The sequence below is a fragment of the Chroicocephalus ridibundus genome, chromosome 4 (genome assembly GCF_963924245.1).
Source record: "Chroicocephalus ridibundus chromosome 4, bChrRid1.1, whole genome shotgun sequence".
In the NCBI taxonomy this organism is placed as follows: domain Eukaryota; kingdom Metazoa; phylum Chordata; class Aves; order Charadriiformes; family Laridae; genus Chroicocephalus; species Chroicocephalus ridibundus.
Genome location: NC_086287.1, coordinates 21,963,013 through 21,986,825, shown reverse-complemented (window position 1 = coordinate 21,986,825; position 23,813 = coordinate 21,963,013). Strand labels below are relative to the sequence as shown.

General features: G+C 37.1%; 1 protein-coding gene across 4 annotated transcripts in view; it reads right to left on the bottom strand.

Moving 5' to 3' along the window:
* RPS6KA5 (ribosomal protein S6 kinase A5) overlaps nt 1-23,813 on the bottom strand; it is an 83,574-nt gene that overhangs the window by 9,845 nt on the left and 49,916 nt on the right. For 3 of the 4 annotated variants that reach the window (XM_063331598.1, XM_063331599.1, XM_063331601.1), the window contains 7 exons: nt 21,310-21,413; nt 10,585-10,735; nt 9,074-9,235; nt 7,699-7,824; nt 6,843-6,976; nt 3,596-3,689; nt 1,108-1,278 (listed from right to left, as the gene is read on the bottom strand). In XM_063331598.1, the coding sequence (XP_063187668.1) occupies nt 1,108-1,278; nt 3,596-3,689; nt 6,843-6,976; nt 7,699-7,824; nt 9,074-9,235; nt 10,585-10,735; nt 21,310-21,413 (942 nt within the window). The remainder of the gene's footprint in view (nt 1-1,107; nt 1,279-3,595; nt 3,690-6,842; nt 6,977-7,698; nt 7,825-9,073; nt 9,236-10,584; nt 10,736-21,309; nt 21,414-23,813) is intronic. The other variant, XM_063331600.1, reaches the window with a different exon arrangement.

The window sequence follows — 23,813 nt, the reverse complement described above, 5'->3', positions numbered from 1 at the left end:
TGAGAATAGGAAGAGAGAAAGGATTTCTGGGTTTTTTCCTTCCAACAATGACTTGTTCCAAAAGCTGTTTTCTTTCCTTGATGATGTCAGCAGAGAAATTCCTTCCAAGAGCCACATTTTCAACTGACACATTAGAATTTCACAATATCTCCTTCTTTATTTAATTGTTTATTTAGTACAGAGACTCCAGTACAGAGATGTTTTCAAACTCATTTATTTTGGACTGATTTTCAAAAACAGTTTAATACTAACACCTAGCAGACTTCTTTACCTGTTGAACTGGAACTACTAAAAAATAAGTAGGTTTGTAATACACCAGAAGGTATGTTACAAAAGGATGAAACATTGGTAGGAACAGTGGATCATTTTAAACTCCAGATACAAAAGAAGTAGCTATTTCCTGAGGTACGATAACTGTAATCACCAATACAATATAACATCCTTACTGGACAAAATAACATCAATTTATGCTATTCTTGGGCTAAAGAAAACTAACATATACCCAAAGACCATTGTTGGCAAAGAAAAAGGAGCAAATATTGGCTCCAGGAAGCAGAACAAAGCCAGTGGGCAAGATGTTGCTGCACAACAAAAATACCAGAACAAGTAATCAGTGAAAAATACATATGAAATAATTGTTTTTCTTCAGAAACTACTAACGGAACTCAAATCACACATCTTTATTAGTTGGTCGTGTTAGTTTATGGTTCATTTTGTGTTTAACTGGGACAGAAGACAGTACAAGGGTGTTGCAGCTACTGAGGGAATTAAAATGAAACAAAAGGTGGAAACGTACAGGTACAACCTAGCTCTGCTTGTGAATTGTTTCATACAATAAATATATACTTACCGCTAGTAAAAACTGTCCCCAAATAGGCAAAGAATGGTTTTGAACAAGTTGGAGTGTAAATTGCTTACAAAATTAAAAATGTTTCCTAACAGTTACTTTTACCTATGAACAGAAAAATACCTACAGGATTTGCTAAGTAAAAGCGGTAACATTTTATTAAAAACCTAGAAGTAGAAAAAGCTGGTGCAACAGAAATACATCACATTCCGGATATGTAATGACTGAATGTCTAAACATATATAAGCAAGCCACTATACCTCAGGTTTCAGATCCCTGTGGACTACTCCTACATCATGCATATGGCTCACCGCTGAAACAAGTCTGCGCATAATATGACTGGCTTCAGTCTCACTGAAATGTTTCTTTTTTTGAATACGTTCAAGCAATTCTCCTCCCTTCAGCAATTCCATTACTAGAAACGTATGAAGCTGAAACAATAAAGAAAAATACGGGATGTTAGAAATTTAACATTATAGACCAACATTCATTCGGCAGCTAGGTGCTATTCCGATTCTCAAAGTTTGAAGAAAGACGACTGCTGCTCATACCAATGTGGAAGGCCAGTGAGAAGCACCAAATTGCATCTCAGATGACTTTTTTCCATGAATCTCACTGAGAGTGAAGGATGTTGATGTCTTTCCCATGTCCACCCATATTTATTTACAAAAATGCAATGCCACCATGTACACGGATAAATTTGTAGGGAGATGAAATACCTTTCGTTAGGCTAACAAATAAAGCTGGAAAAAGCTAGACTTTTGCTGTTTAAGCCTGTTCTGACATAGGGATACATTTCTATTAATATGTATAAGGAGCTAAATATTTAATGTTACCAAATCCTTTAAAAGCATCCTGAAACTTTACTGTGAAATCAAAAATTATCTAGAACTTCCTCTGATTTCATCCCCTACAGAGCAGTAGCCAAAGCTACTCTATCATTAGAATCACAGTAGACATATTGCCAAACGTTAAAGACTATTTTTTTAATTAAAAACATAATCGTTGTTTAGATGGTTTTTCTTTTTAAGACAATCAATAAGCAGCGACTTCTTTGATTATAAGACAACATTAGCACACAATCAACTGCAATTCAAATGTCTTGCCATTAAACAAACATTTCTCAGGACAGGAAAGTGAAGTTAGCACTCTCAAAAGGCAAGGGATGTAGGCACATGCTGGCTTCTAGCATTTCCTTTCCCTGAATGACAGTAATAAAAGTAGTATTTGCAAGCAAAGAAAAAAGTTCTGGAATAGGTGAAAAAAATGGAATTCAAAGAAATAGGCAGGAACAGAATATGCACAGTATTTAGAAACCAAGGAACAGAAGCAGAGCTATGCAGACAGAAAGCGATAACACTTCTTAGAACAAAGAAGGTGTCTACCAGTCACATTGCTAGTAGTGCTTGCAAATTTTATTCATGTCTTGGGAATAGCTGGCGGGAAAGTTGGAAAGCATAGAGACTTTTCTCTGCCAGAAAACTTCTTGTGGCTTACCAAAAGAGACTGCAACCCAATATTCTACGGTTGGAATACTAACGCAGAATTTGATCAGACTGATATTAGAGCAAATTAAAAACGGGAACTGGTTTTTTTTGTTGTTTTTTTTTTTTTTTTTTTTTTTTAAGACAAACCGCATAAATGTCGAAACTAGAAAATTTTGACCAGTTCTAGTTTTGAGAATATTGTGCATGAGACATCTGGAAGATAACACCTAGGAGCCACCAAAAGCAGCTACAAGTACAATGGTTTGGCTGGCTGAGAGTAGCCTATTCAGTTGCAGAGCAATCTGAGGAACACATTTTTTAGATATTCCTGAGTACAGTCATTTTACTCTAAGGAAAGTGAAAAACGTGTCCTGTTCTACACACATGTACTCATACTGTACATAAATGCACAAAAAGGCTTCCTTATCATTAAAGATTACCGTACGTACATCTCATCCACTCAGCTCATTTTAGAAGTGCTCCAAGTGAACGCTCTGCTGCTTCTTGTATAAACAGCATGATGGGGATAGACAGGGATATGTGGGGAGGCAAGAAAGCCTATGTTCCCTTACAAAATCATAGAGTAGAATCATGGAGTAGTTGAGGCTGGAAGGGACCTCTGCAGGACATCTGGTCCAAAGCCCTAGCTCAAACAAGGGCCAACCTCCAAGTTATATCAAATTATGACTTATTACATGCTGTGGAGCTTGCGTTACACTAAGGGAAATGATAACTAAGGTCTCTAAATAAACCCTAAACTGATCTCAATACATTTTCAAACAGAGGCTCTACTTTCACATTAGGTAATTTAGCAAGCTACTCTGTTATCTCCATTAAGTTACTAATATGTAAAAAAAAGAAAAAAGCTAGACACGTAATCTTTATATGCAAGATTTCCAAATTATTTCACAAATATTTTGAGATTCACGACAGCCCCAAAGGAAGGTGATTAGATACCTCAGTATCATAGATATGGAAACTGGGCCACGAATATATTGTATGAAGATTAACAAAGCAGAACAAGGACAGAACCAGCAACAGAATCCAGGACTCTAATTCCTCCAAATACTTTTTTGATTTGCTACAGTAACTGCAAGTTTCCTTGAATGTAGAACTACTGCTTCATCCTCTATACTGACCAGACAAAAGACCTAGGAAAAAAGTTGCCTCCACCGTAACAGTATGCTTAACTCCTATGAGTTCTTGGGAAAACACATGGCAATGTGTTTGGCAACTGCTGATTGTAGTTTCCTCAAAATACCTGGTCATGATAAACTTCATGTAACTTCACTACATTCGGGTGTCCTTCGCAGAGTTTCAGAGCTGTTATTTCTCTCTGGGTGTTGGCCTCCATTCTGGAAAAATTGAGCAATCATTTTATACCCATTCTAGTGAGCAAATTGCACATTCAAAGAGTTACACCTATTTTTTAATTGCTTGCAATCCAAATTTTTTAATATTACGACTGCTTGAACACAATTAAAAGCATATTCAAAGTAAGCTGAACAAAACTCTCCACATAACCCTGCAAGCTAGAACATTAAAAAAACCACACCCAAATCAAAAAATGTTTTTGATGCAACTGCAACTTGCTACAGCAAACCTGAAGTGATATTATAGAATAGTTTCTACCTAAAACAAACCTCTCCCTTAGTCCAGGGCAATTTGACTTCACCTCTGTTCCTACAAATATTTTTTAGCTCAGCTTTATCTTGAACCCTCAAATTACTGGCCCAATTTTTTTCCACTCTTACAGGAGGTAAGTACTTCTAAAGCTGTATTGAAACTATGAGCTCCTACTAGAAAGGAGTGACATCATCTATGTATGAACTATGTTATACAAATGAACCTCTAAACAGGCCATTGTAAAAAATCTGAAATTGAAGAGATAAGAAGAGACTAGCTTCAGAGCAAAAATCATCACACAGATTCTCTTTCAAGTGAACAGGGTGAACATTACAAAAACTATGTGAATGGGGACAGAGCAGAACATTTTGTTTTCCACTAAATACATATGTTCATTTATTTTGGGCAAATAATGCCTGAAAATTTTTGCGAAAACTCTCCCCAAGAAAGGCTAATACTGCACTGACTTAGAGAATGGCCTTATGGATAACACAGATAGAATCTCTCTCACCACACGCGTTCTTAACTTCTGGTTGCAGGTTTGGTTTTTTTTTTCCTAATTAGGACCAGAACCGAGATGAGAATTTTGTGCAAGGGAATTCTGTTTTTCTGCAGGCTTCATATAATCAACAAGTAAACTAAGCTGTTCCACCTGCACCTCTGCTGATGCTGTTGTTTAAACTGAAAGTGATTTCAAGTCCTTAAGAAATTTAAAACAACGACTCAGATAGTCTTTCCCTCCTAAACTACTATCGGGAGAAGGTGGACCTAGGAAACAGATGATAAAGGTTCAGTATCATGAACATAAACCTTTGAAATTTGTGCGTGGACTTTTCTGAGCATTTCCCCTCTATAAATAGTTACCATCTCAGATTTTAAACAGACTATATCATGAAAAATAAATGGGAACCCCTAAAACAGTAACTCAACCAAGTTTACAGGACTCCACTGTTTCATTGGCCTTCAGACACACAGACAAACCTCAAATTGTTGGATGAAGGCAGGTCCAGCACTACCAACAAAGCAACACCACAGAGGAACTCTTGATCTGAGCTTTCACTTCAAGTACCATGAAAAGGTTTGCCCAGGTGTAGGATTCACTTTTTTGGCACCTTTGATGGGTAGGAGTGAATGACTTTGAGGCAAAGAAGGTACTAGAAATCTATTATAATTTTCTTTCAGCAAGAGTTACTAGTGTGGTCCTCAGAGGAATATTATTTACAGTTTAACGGTTTCTTATTCAAGGCAGGTTTGTGTCCAGCTATTCAAAGTGTGGGTTTACTGCTACCTCTAAATACTACACAGCCATGCTCTGAGTCTGCTCACAGCCTGCAATCCTAAAAAAAAAAAATCTCTGGATACAGATCACTTCTTACCTTCATTTAGCCTCGTCCACCAAGATGAAGGAGAAACAACCTGTGAGTAATATCATTTAGGGACATAATTCCTAGAAGTTTAGTTCTATGGGAAAAGTCAATACTAGTTTGCTCACTGTTATCCAGAAACAAAGATCCATGAGCTTAAGATGAGATGGGAGCACTGATCTGCAGCTCTGCATGCATCACAGAAAAAAAAATTTGAATGTAGACATAAGGCAGAGATTTCCAGATTAAAATACCCAACGTAGGTACCTATTGCATACTACTTGTCTATGGTCTCATTATAATGAGTGAAACTGTAGTTAATGAATCTTACAGGGTGAACTAGTTCACTGTAAAATACATACCTAGAGTAGGATTCAGTGGCCTAAGCATAGGAGAGCCTGGAAGACATCAGCCATGAAGACATCTACATAAAGGTAGTAGTCACAAGACTGATGGGAACTGGAGGACAGAGAAGACACCAACAGATGCTAAAATGGCACTACATAGATGCCTATGTTTAAGTTACTGAATCCCACTGCTAGTGCCTGGTCATTCAAGTCTCTCTGTAGGCTCCACTGACAGTTTTGAGTAGGCCTCCCTTAATTGTAGCAGACCTTGGAAAACTGAGACATCTATATTTAGGTGTCTTATTTCTTCAACTTATTCTATCCAAAAAGCATGTGATGAAACACTTAAATCTGGTTGACAGTTACTTCTAGAGTCTGGAAAAACAGAGGTACAGCCAAATGTCTTGGAGAAGAGATCACTGTGAACTATCATTCCGATGGCAGAACATTTACACTTTCCTTTCCTGCCAGCATTCTACAACACACTAGGGACATATTTACTAATAAACAAAGCAAAGTGAAGCTACAAATCCATCCACCCCTCAAAGCATCGCTTTATCCTGATTTTTCTCCGGGCAGAAACTGCCAGAGGTACCTATTCTGTAAGAGGACCACATGGTCCTCAGGTACAAAGCAAGTCAGCTGCCTTCATTGTGGTGTTCTCTTCAGAACACCCAGGAAACAAGATGTAACTTACAACTCCATAGTCTAATTCCATTTTACAAACACACACACTGAATTAGATCTGAGGCAACCCACACACATATCCTTCTTAAAAGCAACGTCCTAGGGAATCAATGGGGCTGCTCAGGAAAGGGAACTAGCATAAGCCTACATGCAGTTCAGTTAGATCTAAAGATAGGAGGGCCTTCTACCTTACTCTGATTGGGAGCAAAATTAGGGGCAATTAGGGTAGAATACAACTAGGAACCAGAAAAGTACTCTTTAGGTTTCTTTTTGTGTCCTCCCCAGCAAGAATAACATTTTGTTTGAAAAGACCCTCAGAATCTTTTAAAGGTTATAAGGTTACTATAAGTTTCTGTAGATTCTTTAAATAGGAGATTATTTTAAAGTTATTTTTCCACTTCTAAAAATGTAGCGAACATTATTCTAATCCATGGGTGACAGTACGCAAAGAAAATATTTTTATTGTCTTATAGAATATTTATACCTTTTGCTAATTATTTTTACTGCATACTCTTGGCTAGTTTTCTTGTGTAAGCACTTTCGACAAATGGAAAAACTTCCTTCTCCCAATGGTTTCTCTTTCAGATCCAGTTCATAATGATGATAAAATGGAGAGTCCTGTTAGGAAACTGTCTGTATTTAGTTCTGCAGAATACTTTTAGTATACACAGTCAAAGACAAAGAGTAAAGTTTGTGAGAATTTTTCATCTACATTTAAAATTATAAAAGAGCTCTCTTTTTGATAAAATACAATCTTAACTTCTATTTAATAAAATGCATAAACTTTATTCTAACGATTAAACAGTAAATCTTATGTTACATTAAACAAACATAATCACTAAATAAATCATTACTGTTACTATAGCTTAAGATACAAAATATTCAGACAAACAGGATCAAAGATGGCTGTACATACATTTATCCACAGAACTATGCGCTCATTTGAAGACATCACAATAGCATGTGTTCTTATAAGGCTTCACACAACTTTTGGGCAAATACATCATAGAAGGAATATATAATATAATATAATTAAAGTAGCCTTAAAAATATCTACAACGGTTGGCTGAATAAGAACTATCAGGAGTCAAATTACTATTACTACTACAGTCTTCTGGAAAACTAGACAGTCATCTCATTTTTCAGATTAAACTTCAACCACTTTTTAATAGTATCACAAGCAAATTATATGCTTGGATCATCTGAGGAGCCATTTCAGAGGACAGATAAATGAATAATAACTATTCTGTAATCTGTAGCCTAGCTTGTGATTGCTGCTTTGAAAGTTATATGCAGTTCCAAGTTAACCAAATTAATTCAACTCTTGATATTATTATTACCTTCATCATAGCACTTCTGGCAATAGTTGTAGTTCCAGGTCGCTCATCCCCCATATAAAACTGAAGAGGATCTACTGTAGCTGCATTGCGTTTAAACAAAATAGAAGGTGCAACGAAAGAATACCCCTATGAAATTAAGACATCAGGAAAGGGCATGACTTGAAATTATTGCACACAAACTACCATGCTGCATACAAAACATTAGAAGTTTCAGAAGAATTTTTCAAAGGAATCAGAATTTTCATAACATAATACAGAAACTGTAATGGCTCATTGATGGGTAGGTGTTACTCTGTTCAATGTGAACAGGCATCTTACCTGGAATTAGTTATGAGATTCTCCACAGTTAGAGATACAACAATAATAATACAAAAATGCTGGTAAATAATGCTAAAAATCTGGCTCAGACTCAATTGTTTTGCAATAGTGATAAAGACTCATACTTCACAGAACACCTTTAAGTTAAGACGTGAAATAGTTTTTATGTTGCAATGTAAGCATCAAATCATTTTAAATGGCAAAACAAAATAAGTTTCATATTAATGATGTGCCCAGTTTGGGTACTGTAACAAGAACAGCTGTGACTACCACTGCAGGATGAATCAGATTGTATTACGACATGCATAAATTGCTTGCTACAGTCTTGCCACAAATCTAACAACTTCCAAAATATGATGCTGTATTCATGTACACTTAAGCATTAAGCTTCTCAAAAACTGCCAATAAAAAAAACCAACAAAGCACAAGGAGGGGGAGGAGAGAAAGCAATTTGAACTGCTGTTCACCTCTGCAGCTTTGGTACCAAGTTCAAGGCTGCACATGAGCTGTTTCTGCCCATTTGACATCCAGACTGTGCAGTCCAAGAAGGGATTATTCTTTAATAGCACGGAGGAGATGGTAAGGAAAGCTTTGTTACCGATCTGTATATAGCAGTCTAGTAATTAGAGCACTCCTACAAGATATGGAAGACCTACTTTCAGCTCTGCAGTTAGCTTCCCACTTCCTCAACTACAGCATAATGTGGACGTGGGTGAACTACACTGCTGTTGTCAAAGCTGGTAGCCCAGGCTGATGGAGTCAAGATGACAAGAATCATAAGGTATGAAGAACTGACAAAGGACAGGCTGACTTTAGTCCAGCAGGTAGGACATTCAGCTGCGAATGGAGAGACATGGAATTCTGCGTTTGCAGTAGGACTGTGTCCACCCTTCTCCTTTTGCAACTGCTGAACAAACAGCCCTGGGAACTGGGCTTGGAAATTACACAGTTAATTGCCAATAACTTAGAAAGCAGGGGGAAAAAAAAAAAGCTAGCTATACATGTGAAATTGTTCAATAAACGACTTTTTAAAAATTAATGTGAATTCTTAAAATACCTGAAATATTCTTTCTGAAGTCTGAGGGGTTGCTGCAGGAGAATATGTCGGATCCATTTCTGTAAACTCTTCTGCAAAATTACTGACATCCAACTCATCTCTGATAACCGGTTTAAATGGAGCTGATACTTTTTTGGCAGCTAAATCATCCCAATTCATATTCTAAACCAAAAAACGGAAAATAAGTTTGGACCAAATGAAAATTTAACAGAAACAGATATTGGGAAGAGAGATTTGTCCAGAAACAGTCCTAACTCCATTTGCTATTTTCCACAGGTAGATGAAAGACATACAAACTATGCCCTAGTAATTTGCTTAGGTAAAAGCAATAAGTATCATACTTATTTGTAAGTAGACAGAATCCAGTTTTTAAATTTAAAAAAAAAATTAACACAAAGAAATTTAACAGTGGAGATAAACCAAACAATTAGTGTGACAGCCTTTAAGTTTCCTCCTCTATTTCAGAGGAAACAACACATATTTTTGCAGTATCTTCAGCTCTTCATTGCTGATTTCTGTGCTTAATTACTAATCTCAGCTTCCAGAGTTCTGAGAGCATGACAACTCTGGTTTCCTACTTAAGTGCATGGCTAGAAGTAGGAAGCACAGATATGGTAGTTACGCAAAAACGGACCTATTACTGTAAAGAGGCAGATCCCAAATGAAGTCAGACTAGAAAGCGTTGTATGAAGAAAAAATTTATCTTCCAAAACAGACAATGAAGAAAGGAAGTTTACTTTGTCAGACTCTCTTATAAGAGGAAAAAAATGCAGAAGGAATGAGAAGAAATTCAGAAGGTAAAAAGCCAAGATATTGCCCATGCTGAATGGTATGATAACTACACTGACAGTATTTATTTGAAAGGCTTAATTTATACTACCAACTTTAAATACTCCAGATACTTCAGAAGCACCGGAAATACATACTTAGTTTTTTCTAAGTAAGCACACAAACAATTTTAACTGCAATGGATGGAAGAGTACAGATGTTGTATGCAATTATGATCTTCATCATTTTCTGAAACCAAATGTTAATGCACTGAAATCTGAACAGAATTAAAATCTACCAAACAAGACTAAAGATTTAATTAGACAGAGGAAAATACAGAAGAGGCATTTAAGACTAATGGTAAATTTTATCAACATTCAAATTTTACTAACAATGTTAGTGGCAAGCTTTCTTTAAAAAAAAAAAAACACAACACAAAACACACAATTTAAGTGTTTTCCATTAAACCTTCTGTTTTAAGCAGTGTCTCTTTTGGCCGCTTCAAGTAACTGTTAGAAACAGACAGACTCTACTAATTATCTACCATGCCCTTCTTGTAGTATGCACAAAATCCGTATACATAAGCACATGGATACTCTTACTAACTTCAATGCAATTAGTCATGTAATTAACATGCCTCTAAGCTATTCTGTTAACAAAACAACAGAATTTCTTTAGACTTGGATTTCAAAGGCGCTAACATAGAGTAAGTGGTATCTGGGGAGTTTTGTTGTTTGTTTTACCTGGAAAAAGGGATGCTGTTTGATTTCATCAGCATCAGTGGGACCACAACCTAACCTCTTCTTGGGATCTTTCATCAAAAGACGTTGAATTATATCCTTAGACAGTGCGCTCATTTCTTGTGGATAAGGTGGTTCACTTTTTAATATTCTCCTGTAAAACAGACAAAATAACAGTTATTTTGTAATTACTTAATGTGTTGAATGTTAAATGAAAGAGTTACCATAATAATGGTAGCATTTAACATCTCACTTAAACTTCTATTGTACCCAAAGACAGGAGGATGACAAATATGAAACCAACTTTTTTTTTTCTTTTAAATAAAGAAAGGTTTGAGGAAATGTGGACATGAAACATGATATCTGAGGAGATACATTCTGTAACTTAATCCACAAAAGAAAAACAATTCTCATTTCATACATACTGAGCTCACTCTTACTACTCAAAGGAAATCTCATAGCTTCAAAAAACATCAACCTGATGCCTAACAGCAGTCAAAAAACCCAAAACAATTTCAGTGTTAAAAATTATTAGGAAATAAAAAGAAAAAAAACACACTTGGGCCATCTGAGATTTGCCTGCATCTTGTATATTGTGTGCAGTGCTCATGCCCTACTCTCAAAAGGAGGCACTATAACTGGAAAAGTTTTAGATAAAAGTAACAAGATGAATCAGAAATACAAAACGTGTTTCACAGGAAGATCTACAAAAAAGGCTAGGGCTATCCAGCTTAGTGAAAAGGGGACTTAACAGGACTGGGCATAGTGTTGCCCTCAAAACAACAAACAGTAAAGAGAAAGTGGTTAGGGACCTCACCGTCTCTTTCAATACAAGAACTAGAAGCCATCAAATAAAGCTAGTGGAAGTTCAAAATCTTGGAAGCCTAAGTAGAATCACATTTCAGTACCTATCTTTTATATGTGTAGCTCCCACAGTTTTATATGAAGAGGAAGGCAAGTTTTCCTTCAGTTACTCCAAATGTAGATATTGAAGCTAAGGAATCTGAAGGAAAATTGAGAATGCCCACACAGACAACACATACCAAAGACATGTCAACAGGTTTAAAAAGATACACACATAAAACTTTTTAGTATACAGAATCACAGAATGGTTGAGGTTGAAAGGGACCTCTGGAGGTCATCTGGTCCAACCACCTTCACTCAAGCATAGTCACCTAGAGCCAACTGCCCACTACCATGTCCAGAAGCCTTTTGAATATCTCCCTCCAAGGAGGGAGACTCCACCACTTCCATGGGCGGCCTGTGCCAGTGCTCAGTCACCCTCACAGTAAAAAAGCGTTTCCTGATGTTCAGAGGCAACCTCCTGTTTCAGTTTGTGCTGATTGCCTCTGGTCCCATCACTGGGCTAACTGGGCACCACTGAAAAGAGCCTGGCTCCCTCTTCTTTGAACCCTCCCTTCAGGCATTTATATCCATTGATGAGATCCCCCTAAGCCTTCCCTTCTCCAGGTGGAACAGTCCCAGCTCACTCAGCCTTTCCTCATATGCTTCAGTACCTTAATCTTCTCAGTGGCCTTTTGCCGGACTATCTCCAGTATGTTCATGTCTCTCTTGTACTGGGGAGACCAGAACTGGACTCAGTACTCCAGGCGTGGCCTCACCACTGCTGAGTAGACAGGAAGGATCACCCCCCTCAACCTCCTAATACTTTGTCTAATGCAGGCCAGGATACCATTTGCTGCCCTTGACACAAGGGCATATTGATGGCTTGTGTAGAACTTGGTGTCTATGTATCTATAGGCACACTCTCACGATACACAGAAGAAGGACTTAGAGTGCCTCTGCTAAACACAGAGTGAAGGATTTTGAAGCTATGACAGACTACGAGGCTGAAATTATATGAGGTTGTGGCAGCACTAAAACCTCAATTGTTGTCTGTCTCTGATAGAGCTTAAGTTGATCACTGCAGGACATTTCTAAATCTTGTTTGTTTCTGATGACATATCCTTAGAGGCAGCTATCCCATGGGAAGTTTTTTATCTTGAAATACATAACTTCTTGGATTACTCCAAAAATAGATGCAAACAGATTGTTTCCTAAATAGTCTTGTCCTGCCAGTGTGGAAGGACAAAACCAAGTTCAATATACACATATCCCAGGGGTTGTTTCTACTGACGTAGTATTCCATTTCAAGCAAACAAAAAGACAAAGCAAGTTAACCTCTTGGTTTAAGTAACAGTGAAATGAGGTAGGAAAATACAGTCTGAGTTTTAGGACAGATTGTATCTTTAAGTGATGTAAGGATGATCTGCCAATAAGGGTCTAAATCGCAGCCACTCTGCTAGCAGAAGTAACAGCAACCATAAGCCTTGCCTTCAACTTCACTTTACAGAAAAGGAGAAGAAAGTACACTATTGCCAAATGATTTCTTAATTAGGAATGTTAATACTAAATTGAAACATCTCTAAACATCTTATGCAGTAGGACTGGTGGAGAAGTAAAGACTGAGCCTCTTCAGAAATCATCCAGTTTCAGAAAGGGGAAGCGGGTCAGGAAGTTAGAAAACCTTCCTGTTTAAGACAGAAGACAGGACATCTTGATAGCAAAATTGCTTGATTTACAGGAGGGCAAACAAAATCTACAATGTCTTTTTAGCTTGAAATCACTTCAGTTAAAAGGAGTCCAAGGAAATGTATTTATGATGACAGAATCAGAAAGGTATATAACAAAGATCCTGGAAAGAGACAAGTTCGCTTTGGGCTCTCAGAAGGGGAAAAAAACCCCCAAGTCAGTATGTTTTTAAATTGATTTCTAAAGCAATGGGATTGAGACTCTGGGATGTCCTTAGAATCCAGAAGAGAAATTCTAGAGCATTTTCCTGTCTGAGAAGATGGCCAAGTCAGATGAAAATTTGAAAATGCTCTCTGAAAACAGATGCTGAATTGGAATGATTGGTAACATGGATAACAATGAGAACAAATGAATACAGTTTCTCCATGTGGCCTCAGAAGATCAGTCTCTGTAGTAGTGAAGCTACTAGTGAGTGCTAGCAATAAGATTCTTGCCCTTGTCCCAGGCTTCTGATGCAAATACAAACATTCACATAAGAAAAAGAGTGGAACAAACATAAGCAGTGGAAAGTCTTTTATAGAACCCTGCACTGCAAAGTTACCGGAAAATTCTTAGCCAAAAGAAACACTCCTGCAGTAACAACACTAGTAAGTCTCGTCCTGCTAATTGCAAATTTCCAGTCACATATTGCATATCTTCATTTAGCATGAGAACTGCAACCAGTTGTACCATTGATATGGTAACTGGGCAGAGTTCCAGCTGAAACTGAGACAGGTTTATAAAACTTTTCGTATTACTTGACATTCTTCACTTTGGGTAGAAACCACTCCTTACATTCTTGGGGGAAGGAATCCCCTATGAAGATTATATCTGTCAAAAAAATTAGCATACATATTTTGCCAGTAATAGTTCAGTATAACATTGTATTTTACCTAATGGAAAACTTCTGTTGCAACAGCATCAGTAATTCCTGCTTTTTCCCAACATTACTGTTTTAAATTATTTCTTTTTATAGGCAGAATTAACAACAAAGTGCTATTTAGCTATGTGAAAAGTAAGCTATAATTACATTGAGGGATATTTTCCATCTGTTGACCCTCCTAGAGCCCACTGCGGAGAAGGCAGTATTGTGCTATGCTTTATAAGCAGACACCATGTAAGCTGCATTTATACGTGCCAGTGGCATTCACTCAGAAATACTTCTGAGGTTGATTGATACTATGAAATATTAATGATGCTCTGGACTGGTTCACAGAACCACACTACAAAAGTAGTGAAGAACAAAGCTGATTTCTTTAGAAGTTCCAGGAACTACTTAAAATTATCGTGGAACTGAAGTATGTGAAGCTGTATACACACTAATTAGGATAGAAAGCAAGCTGACAGAAAAGACCAACCATATGGGACCAAGATGTGAGAGAGCAGAAATTGGTGAAGACTAATCAACCAGCTTGATCAAGTAAAGACAGTCTGGCATCACTATCACAAGACTGGTGAAGTGTTACACTGAAGGGTAAGTCACTCAAGGCTCTAACAGTAGCCCATAAAGTGTTCAGAGGAAGGGAGCTACATGAGTCAAAGCCCTTCCTGGGATTTCTGTGCTTCTGAAAGAAGCTATGACCTTTGGCATCAACCACCCTTTCCTTTCCTGAATCACCTCCATCCTCTTGTACTGGACCACATGTTTATGCGGTCTAGTAACAGTGACAGAAGTAAGCAGGAAGAATTAAGTATCCCAAGTGGCAACTGCAGTCAACAGCCATCTCCCACAGTTCAAGTGCAACTCATAACAACTCCTGCTGATGGCCATGGCTTGAGCAGGAGCCGGGGGGGGGGAAGAAGGGGAGAGCACACCACCACACAGGTGCTGAAGGACTACTGGACTACTCTGCTGTATTTTCTGCTGCTCCCAGGCTAGTACAACCCCTCTGAGCTGGAATGACCTGAGATTACCCCTGCTGATGAGAGCACTCCGGCCGTACTGAAAACACTTTGAGAGAAACCATCCCTTGCATAGGTCAAGGAGGTTATTACTTTGAAGTCCTGAATCATCTCCATCTTACCCTTCTCTATGGCAGCCTATGCAGAGCTAGGAGCTAACCCCATTGGTGGGTGTTTTGCAGGAACTTAAGCTTTGATGAGTTTCTGCCTTAAATACTACATCACCTTCAGTTTTAGATGCTCCTCCTCTTTATCAATATCTTCAGAGCCACTCCTGTGTAAGTGCTGAGCCTGACAAATCAGCCAAGGAACTTCCTGCTTTTGTCATGAAAAATTCATAAAGTTGCCATCACTGATCTATGCTAGCTTGTAGTTTAAAAATTACAGACTGACAACAGGTTTCTTATCTGTTCTTTACCAAAGTAGCAGAGATGGGATATGTGTTTGCTGGCTGAATAAAACATCCTTCTACAGAAGGCATAGTATTTTAAACCAACCAGAAATACCAAAACCATGTGCCAAAGGCTTATACTACAATGTCAGTTTAAAGAGAATCCGAAGAGGATTCTGACCTTGTTCACTCCAGGGTGACAGTCTTAAGGGCTTAAGCAGGAACGTCCTTGCAATGCTCAATAAAAGCCTTATAAAGGCAAACAGTGTCATTGGGAGTTTTCCAACCGGACAGCAGATTACAGCCAATTGTTAAGATAAAATGAAAAGGGAAAATATGCTATTAGTCAGAAGCTGAAAGATATTTTCTTTATTTTTCATTTTAATTACCTCTGTAAACAGATAAACTAGTCAAAATTCTGATGCACTGCACAGCTGAGAAAACCCAATTTATGTCAAAGAATATGAAAACATTTATTGACAACAGCACCAATTTAGCAATTTGACTTATTGACCTATTTGACCAATTTATCATTTAGCATTAGATTGACTAATCTATAAACTATATTGTAAAAATTACTATTAAATGTATCCACAGAGTGACCATTTTGAGAAGTAAAGCATAAGCTACAGAAAACTAGCTGAAGATGGGGTGTTTGAATAAACTAACGGCAATTCATTATTGGAAACCACAACTATGTAACTTGTTTAAAATAGTAGCAGTGAGAAGCAAAACTAATTACAAGGAAGGAGGACAGAAAAGTTTAGAAAGTGGTAACCTAATGGTGCCAACCAAAGAAAGATTTTCTAGATAGAGCAAAAAGCAAACACCAACGATTTTGGTGACGATGCAGACATAAAATATGCGATACTGAGATGGAAGCCACCTTTCACCCGCCGTTGTGATTAGCCTGAAAGAAAATGCTTGAACCTGACTGTGGAAGAGGTGATAATAAAACACAAAAAGTGCAGAACCTGAAGCTTTTTTTGCTTCCACCAGGTAAAAGACACAATCAGATCACAAAAAACTGAAAGGATCACCACAGCTGACCAACAAAACATTAGGTTAATGCTAGAACTGTTCCCATAGTCTATTATCAGTGCCCTCAGAACTGTATGATAAGCATCACCAAAAAGATACGTATCCATCCTGGTGTTCAGGGAATAAGAGAAAGCAATCCCAAGCTGTAACCCTATTAAAGGGCAGAGGGACAAGCTTCCAAAGCAGAGTTTTCATCTTCACATTTGAGAACAACTCTACTGAATGCCCTGTCATCTCAGAACTACTAATGCCAGATTCTTTTGCTCCAGCTTTAAGCAGTCAGATCTATGTGTGCATTCCCAGTTCTGGGCAAGTCGGAGACTTTGATGCAATACTTATGCCTTTCTTAAAACCATCTGCTTTACTGAAAGGTTGAGCTAATCTGTAGGCAGTCACTGGCATGATGTGCTTAACACTAAGCCTAGCATCAAATGGTTTCCTTCATGTGGCGGAGATTTCCTAACTCATTGCTATCTGTTAGAAAAGCACCACTACATTATTGCCTATCAGTTCTTGAACTCTGGACTCTTGCCTAAGCAGTGCATTCCAGGTAGACAGCTGTAAGCTCAAGGACAGAATTCCAGAAGACACCGCGCAAATTACAAGTCCTCGGTCCTTTTAAAGATCTAGCAATTATGGGAGTCTTCACAGGCAGAGAACAAAGAAAGGAATCCCAGTACACACCTGCTATGCATCTTGCCAACCCTTTTATCAAGAAAAGGTTTCTTGCAGAATCATGGATAAAATATCTTAATAGCATCTAAAGATGGTCAAATTTCAGCCATCCTCCATGAAGTTTAAATAAAGTCTAACCAACTATGTCAAATAAAGAGCATAGGTTGCTATTCGCATTAGTATGCTACTATGGCATCATATGCTTCTACAGATTATTTTATAGATTTATATATGTGTAAAATGGGAAAAGATAGATATCCATCTATTCATAACCCCAAAGCTAGTAAGCTTTTCTAAGCTGCTGCACAGCAGCAAAATACTCACAAAACTTTATGCTCATTTTAAATCCCTGCATGTATGACAAGACCCTCAAAAGCCAACATCCTACAATGGATTTCTGCATCTTCAAAAGTCTGCACTACAAATCACTCACGGTCAAACTAAAAATACTGGGTTTGTCATCAAACCCAGCCCTTGCCTATGCTTTTGCAGGATGGGTCCCATCCACAGTTCTGCAGCAATGGAAATCCATAATTCTCAAAAATGAAAGCAAGATTTGGGAAGAAGGGAGAAGAAAGGGAACGGGGCATCGTAGAAAAGTAGACATACTTCAATAGTCTGTGAAAATTTTTTATCAAGTGTAATAACCCACAACACCAAGCATGTGAACAAAAAGAATATTCAGAGACAGGGAGACAGAGACATAAGGGAAACTGAAGTATACACTTAAGTTGCACTTGCCATGAAAGAGACATCAGTGTTGTCTAACTAACCAGTGTTGTCTAAAATGTTATGATAAAGGAACTGAGCACAATCCCTCATCAGAAAAAGTCAAGAATAAACAAACCACAGGGTAACTATTTCTGACAGAAGAACTGAACTGTCCATTAGAGAGATATTTCAGAACAAAACTTTGGGCTCAAATTTAATAGCAGATAGGCATTGTGCCACACAAGGGAATAAAATTATCTAAAAATATCTAAGATTACTTTCCACCTAGGTAAAGCAAAAGAAGGACCTGGATTCACTTACAAGACAACTTTTTTCCTTAAACTCAGAAAAATCAACGGCCATGGAAACTATGCTTTCAGGGCTTGTGATTGAGTAAGAGGAAACTGAATTATCTAAGTCTGCTGCAATTGGCAAGTTAAAGCATATTTAGGTTAGGGAATACAATTTCTGTTTAGAATAATTTGCCATCAAGAAAGAAATGTGTACCAACTCGTATCTCTGTGCTAGTGATTTCGTTACCACTGGCAACTGGAAATATCTGATGAAGTTATCTGCAATTCAGTTTTCATCAGTTTAGAGGAAATGAAACTAGAAAGATCAAAGATAGTCACAGAGAGAATTTGGAACCCATTTATTTATAGGTGTAAAATTATCTAGACTCTGCATCCCAATTCAATAGAAAACTTTATAGAAAAGGCTGCAGACATAATCAAAAGAATTAACAATATATTTTTTAAAAGGATGTTAAGTGTAAATTGCAAATTTATCTTCAGTGACAAAATTATCAAAGAAAAAAGGAAATAAAGATCATAGCTTCTAGCCAGACAGGTTTAGATAGAGATTGGTACTGAAAATTCAGCTTTTATTTCTTGGAAGACCTCAGAGTACTCGCTAGAGATAAATACAAGGAGGGTATTTCTGAAAAGCCATGAATATAGTAACAAGAATTTCTAAATTTAGCAAGCAAGCCTTTTGTTTGGACATGCTCTCAAGCAAGTAGCTCAACAGCTTCTGAAATTGCAGCAAACTCTACACAGTCCCCTTTAATCCCTAGAAAAAGGTTTTCTTTCCATCTAAGATGTACTTCTAAGATGTACTTTTGTTCCCTACTCTTTTCACCCCCTGCCTTGGCCACAGGAGCACCACAGTCTGCTGATATCTCACATCTATGCCACCTGCTCTACCCTATCCCAAGAGGGCGAAGGCCCAAACATATGCCCATAGCTCCCCAAGGCACACAGGAACCACCATTCTCCAGAAGGTTCCACGTGACTCAGGGCAGCAGCCAGGACAGAGAAAACAGCAATGTTCACATATGCTCAGCCACACTCCTAAAAGGAACATAACATTCACTACATAGTATCAACTGCAAACACACAAAACTCATGTCATCCGGCACAGAAATTACTATCAATAGAAAGGATTCAGAAACCACGGGTCCTATAAGTACTGAAGTAACAGAAGACAGATGAAATGTCAAGTCTGAAATGTGGTCATATAGTTGGGACTAATGAAATTTCAGCAATAAACTAGGGGCTTATCAGTTGGAAGTGATGGAAAAGAAGAAGGAATTAGAACTATCAGTCCACCATTGGCATCAACAAGAGGAAGTCAAGAAAAAAAGGAAGGAATCTCTTTTTGTTCAGATTTTGAATTATTACTTCCCTTAAACCCGATCCTCTTGAAACATCAACAGGAATAAATTGTCCATATGTAAGAAAGAACAACACAAGCTGAGTTAAGAAAAGGCTTTTTCAGGGAACAGGAAGACTGGGGAACATCTTTAAGTAAAGAAAACTGTAGGAATTTACCTTCTAAATTTATCAAAATAAAAGCTGAAAGACAACAGGATTGTAGTCTATAAATGTGTAGCATAAAAGCCAACCAGAACAAAAGCATAATGAGCAACACCACAGGAAACTTTCTACTCCTGTATTTAGATCAGAAATTAGGTTACTAGCCATCAGAGGATGGGTGTTAGCAACCTTGCACTTTCTCAGCTTTGCATTTAATCTTAAATTATCAGAAAGATATTAAAGAGCACATAAGGACCTTCCAAAAGACAATCAAATCCTACAGAACACATATATAAGAAGTTTACCAGTTTCTGGGGAAAAAAAAAAAGTATCTGTAAAATTCAGGTCAAGGTTCTCTCTAAAGAATTTGTAACTCCTTCAGAGTTCCATTTAGTACATCTTGGAAGTCAAAATTAGCAGTTCAGACATGGCATAAGTAAGCAATCAACAAAATTTCTAACACTAAATAGTCAGAAAGACTTATTTTAAGTGTTAACTCCATCATAATAACCAAGAAGGTAAAGTTCAGAATTTTGTTTTATTAATGGATTCTCCTCCCCACTGTATTTTTTCTAGCAGCTGAGTTTCCTGTTCTGGTAGAGACCTAGAAACCAATAAACAGGTCTCAACCTTCCAAGAAGTTGCCTGAATTTATAAACAGAAGTAAAATAAATTATCTAAATAATTGATGTATGTTCTGTTGCCCATTATAACCTCAAATATCAGGTGATTCAGGTGAGGGTCAGAACCATGGTAATACACTCCAATAGGAGGAGCAAGACCTTTGTTGACAGCTGTTACTAATTTGTGCAATTTTAGCCCTCAACTCCCTGCTCCAAGAACTATCCAGTAATAGGAAATGTTCAATTTGGGGGACACTTCAGTAATGTGTTTTGAGCAAGCTTATTGCAACACCTTTTTAAAACGGTTCAATGCTGTTACATAGGTACTGAAAACAAACCTTCAGAGTCTAGAGATTACTGAAGGTAACAAAGCTGACAATCAGGAAAAGTTTACATGAAAAATATAAGAATGGTATAGGTTATTTCATTTCCATAAGTATTATATTCATTTCTTCTCAGACATGCAAGTATGGCTAGAAAGATCACGTTCTTTGTTTCATATTATATGCTAATAAAATAAATATTACCTGTGTCAAAATGGTGGGAGTAGGGTACATCTGACTCTAAATCTGTAGTCTGATGGACTGATCTAACAAGAGCTGACAAAAATCTCTCTAGCTAAATATATATTTCATTATGTATTAAGGTTTTGAATGTGATAATTCTATATACATATTAGTTTCATATTTAATTTGTGTTCCTTTTCAACAGTAAACATGCAACAGGGTTCAATATCTACAAAGCTGTTATTCCACTGTAGTTTAAACAAAATAGATCTTATGTAAAGGCCAGTTCTATTATTTCAATAACCTGCTGAGGTTATTAAAACCTATCTGCTTCCAGATGTCATTGTGTTAAACAGAACTGCAGCACCTAAAGTGTTACCCTGGCAGCACTTTCTTCCTAAATTTTAGATTAAAACTCTCACAAAACATATATTGTTGCACAAGCACCACTTTGTGAGCAAGCATGCGTACTTCACTGTTTTGAACCTTACCTGGAAATCTCTGCTTGGGAGTTCTTCTCTCCATCAACTGTAAATGGTGATGCCCCAGTTAATAATTCATACATAAGAACACCAACACTCCACCAATCAACAGCCTATAGAATAACAATAATTATGTACATTATGATACCTTGAAGTAAAATTGTTAACAAAAGAAGGAACAAAAGAATGCACCCAGAAAGCAACTAGTAAAGGAAGAGCCCACCTATCAATAAAAAGGCAAACGTGTACACAATAAAGCATAAACAACTGCAGTACTGATTGGAGGTATTTTCTATGATAAATTCATTTTATTTTGAAATCTCCCTACTTAGCTTCTCCAACTAATTTCTCAAGTTGAACTCTTTCAACTGACTACTGAAGTTCCTTTTTTCTTTTTTTTTTCACCCCCAGAATTCATTTTTATTTTTACCATTGTGAAGTGGTAAGAATTCTAAAACGTACTCGAAATAACAGGGGAACCTAGGCCTTGCTAAGTAGTGGAACCTGAGCTTTTAGGAGCTTGAGAATGAAACTAAGGAACTTTCAAAAAGCGCAATTTAAGAGTACTGGTCACAGTTAATCAGGGCACCTGAAAATGCTATGGAATTTTATCTTATATTCCCCGGTAAGACACATGATCTTTGGCTTTCCATGTACTAATCGTATCAGTCATATCTCTGATATCTCATAACTTACAAAATACTTCTCTCTTTCAAAAAAAAAAATGCTGGTATGAATAATAAAGGAAGCAGTTTAGTCATTTCAACAAATTTAATTTAACTACAGGTGTTTGAACTTCTCAGTTTTACTCCCATGAAATTTGCAAATCAATGAAACAAGTTCTGCTTTACGTATGTTGACAACATTAATACAATACAGGAAGACAACTAGTGAAATGATAACAATTTGGCCTCATATTTCATTTTTTTTTTGTTTCAAGATACACAAAATCTAATGTTTCATATATTCAGCCAAGAGTGTCCAGAAGAACTAGATGAAGAAGTCTCAGTACTCTTAGTAATCATCTTTGCAAATACACAATGATCAGAGAAAACACCAAAAGAACTTTTTTTCTTGGCATGTGTTTTTCCAAAAGAAAAGAAGGATGGGCGGAATCAGAAATCAAACTTTAGAAAACTAAATATTGAAATACTAGAGCCAGTCTTTTAGACTAACATTACGGCTATCTAGAAGAGATTACAAATCAAAAACATTGATTAATGAGAGCACAGCATACTAAAGCAATCACATTTCCTCTTTTTTAAACAAGATCTTTAAGTTGCTAGATATGTAGTAAATACACTAAAAACCTTCTAACACTGGATCAGACGACATTGCCAATGGTGAGGCAAAGAGTGTGTGGTGTAAACAATTACCATTATATAGGCAACTGAAAAATCACCCTTATTTATCAGCTAACATTTGGTATCAAACTGTGAAGCTATTTCTTGTAGAATACTGTATGGCTCTGCACTACATCTAATGAAAGTATCAGACAGAACCAATCAAAGATAACAAACAGAGATTCCCCTTTAAATCAGCAACAATACTGAATTTGTAAGCACTGGAGAAGACAGAATCACAATTCAAAGTGACTGACACATCAGAGAGATGCTCTGAAATTGGCAAGACTAAACTAAGAAACAGAGTGCAGGAAAGAGCTTCAATTCATGAGTTTGTAAAATTCCATTTTTAGTAATAACTAGGCAAGCACTACGGTAGAAAAAGATGCAGAGGTTATAGTGGAATACAAAGTAGATGTGAGACAAAGACTAAGTGAAAGGACAAAGCACATTGCATTTTGTGTTTAATGCAAGAACCACGGAAGTAATCATTCTGCTGTACTTCAAACTGCCAACTTTTAGCTGAAACACGATGCCTGCTACAGTGCTCCCTACCTGAAGAAATATACAGGCAAACTCAGACCAAGAGAGAAGCAGAATGCATAGAGAAGGAGAAGAAAGAATCTTCTCAAGCAAAGTCAGACAGACTCCAGTTAGTCTGGGAAAAGGAGATGGAGGGTGATGTAACATTTTCCAGTGCTTAAAAAGGCTGTTATAAGAGGAGCTGTGATCAACTGTATTCCATGACCCCCAACAGAAAGACAAGTCAATTCAATCTACAGCAAAAAAACCCAGAGACTAAATATTTGCCAAAACTTGTCAGTACAGTGAGCAATCAGAATAATTTATCTAGGAATACTGTAGAATTCTTTTGGGGAGTAGGGTTTCTTCGTTTGTTTCAAATATCATATGTGAATTAAGTTTGTCTTGATCTTTCCCATCAATTACTGACAATTGAATTTGTAATAAAACTTGAGCCTCAAGCTAAACAGAATTAATTTTTACAATCTGATAACATTTATAATATTAATACCCCACTGTTAATGTTATTATAACATTAATAACCCACTCCAGACTTCAAGAAAGGCAATAGATTTCCCTGATGTACAATTCAAAAAAAATATATCACAATTAGCCACAGAACAGTAATTTTTTCACTTTGAACTAAAT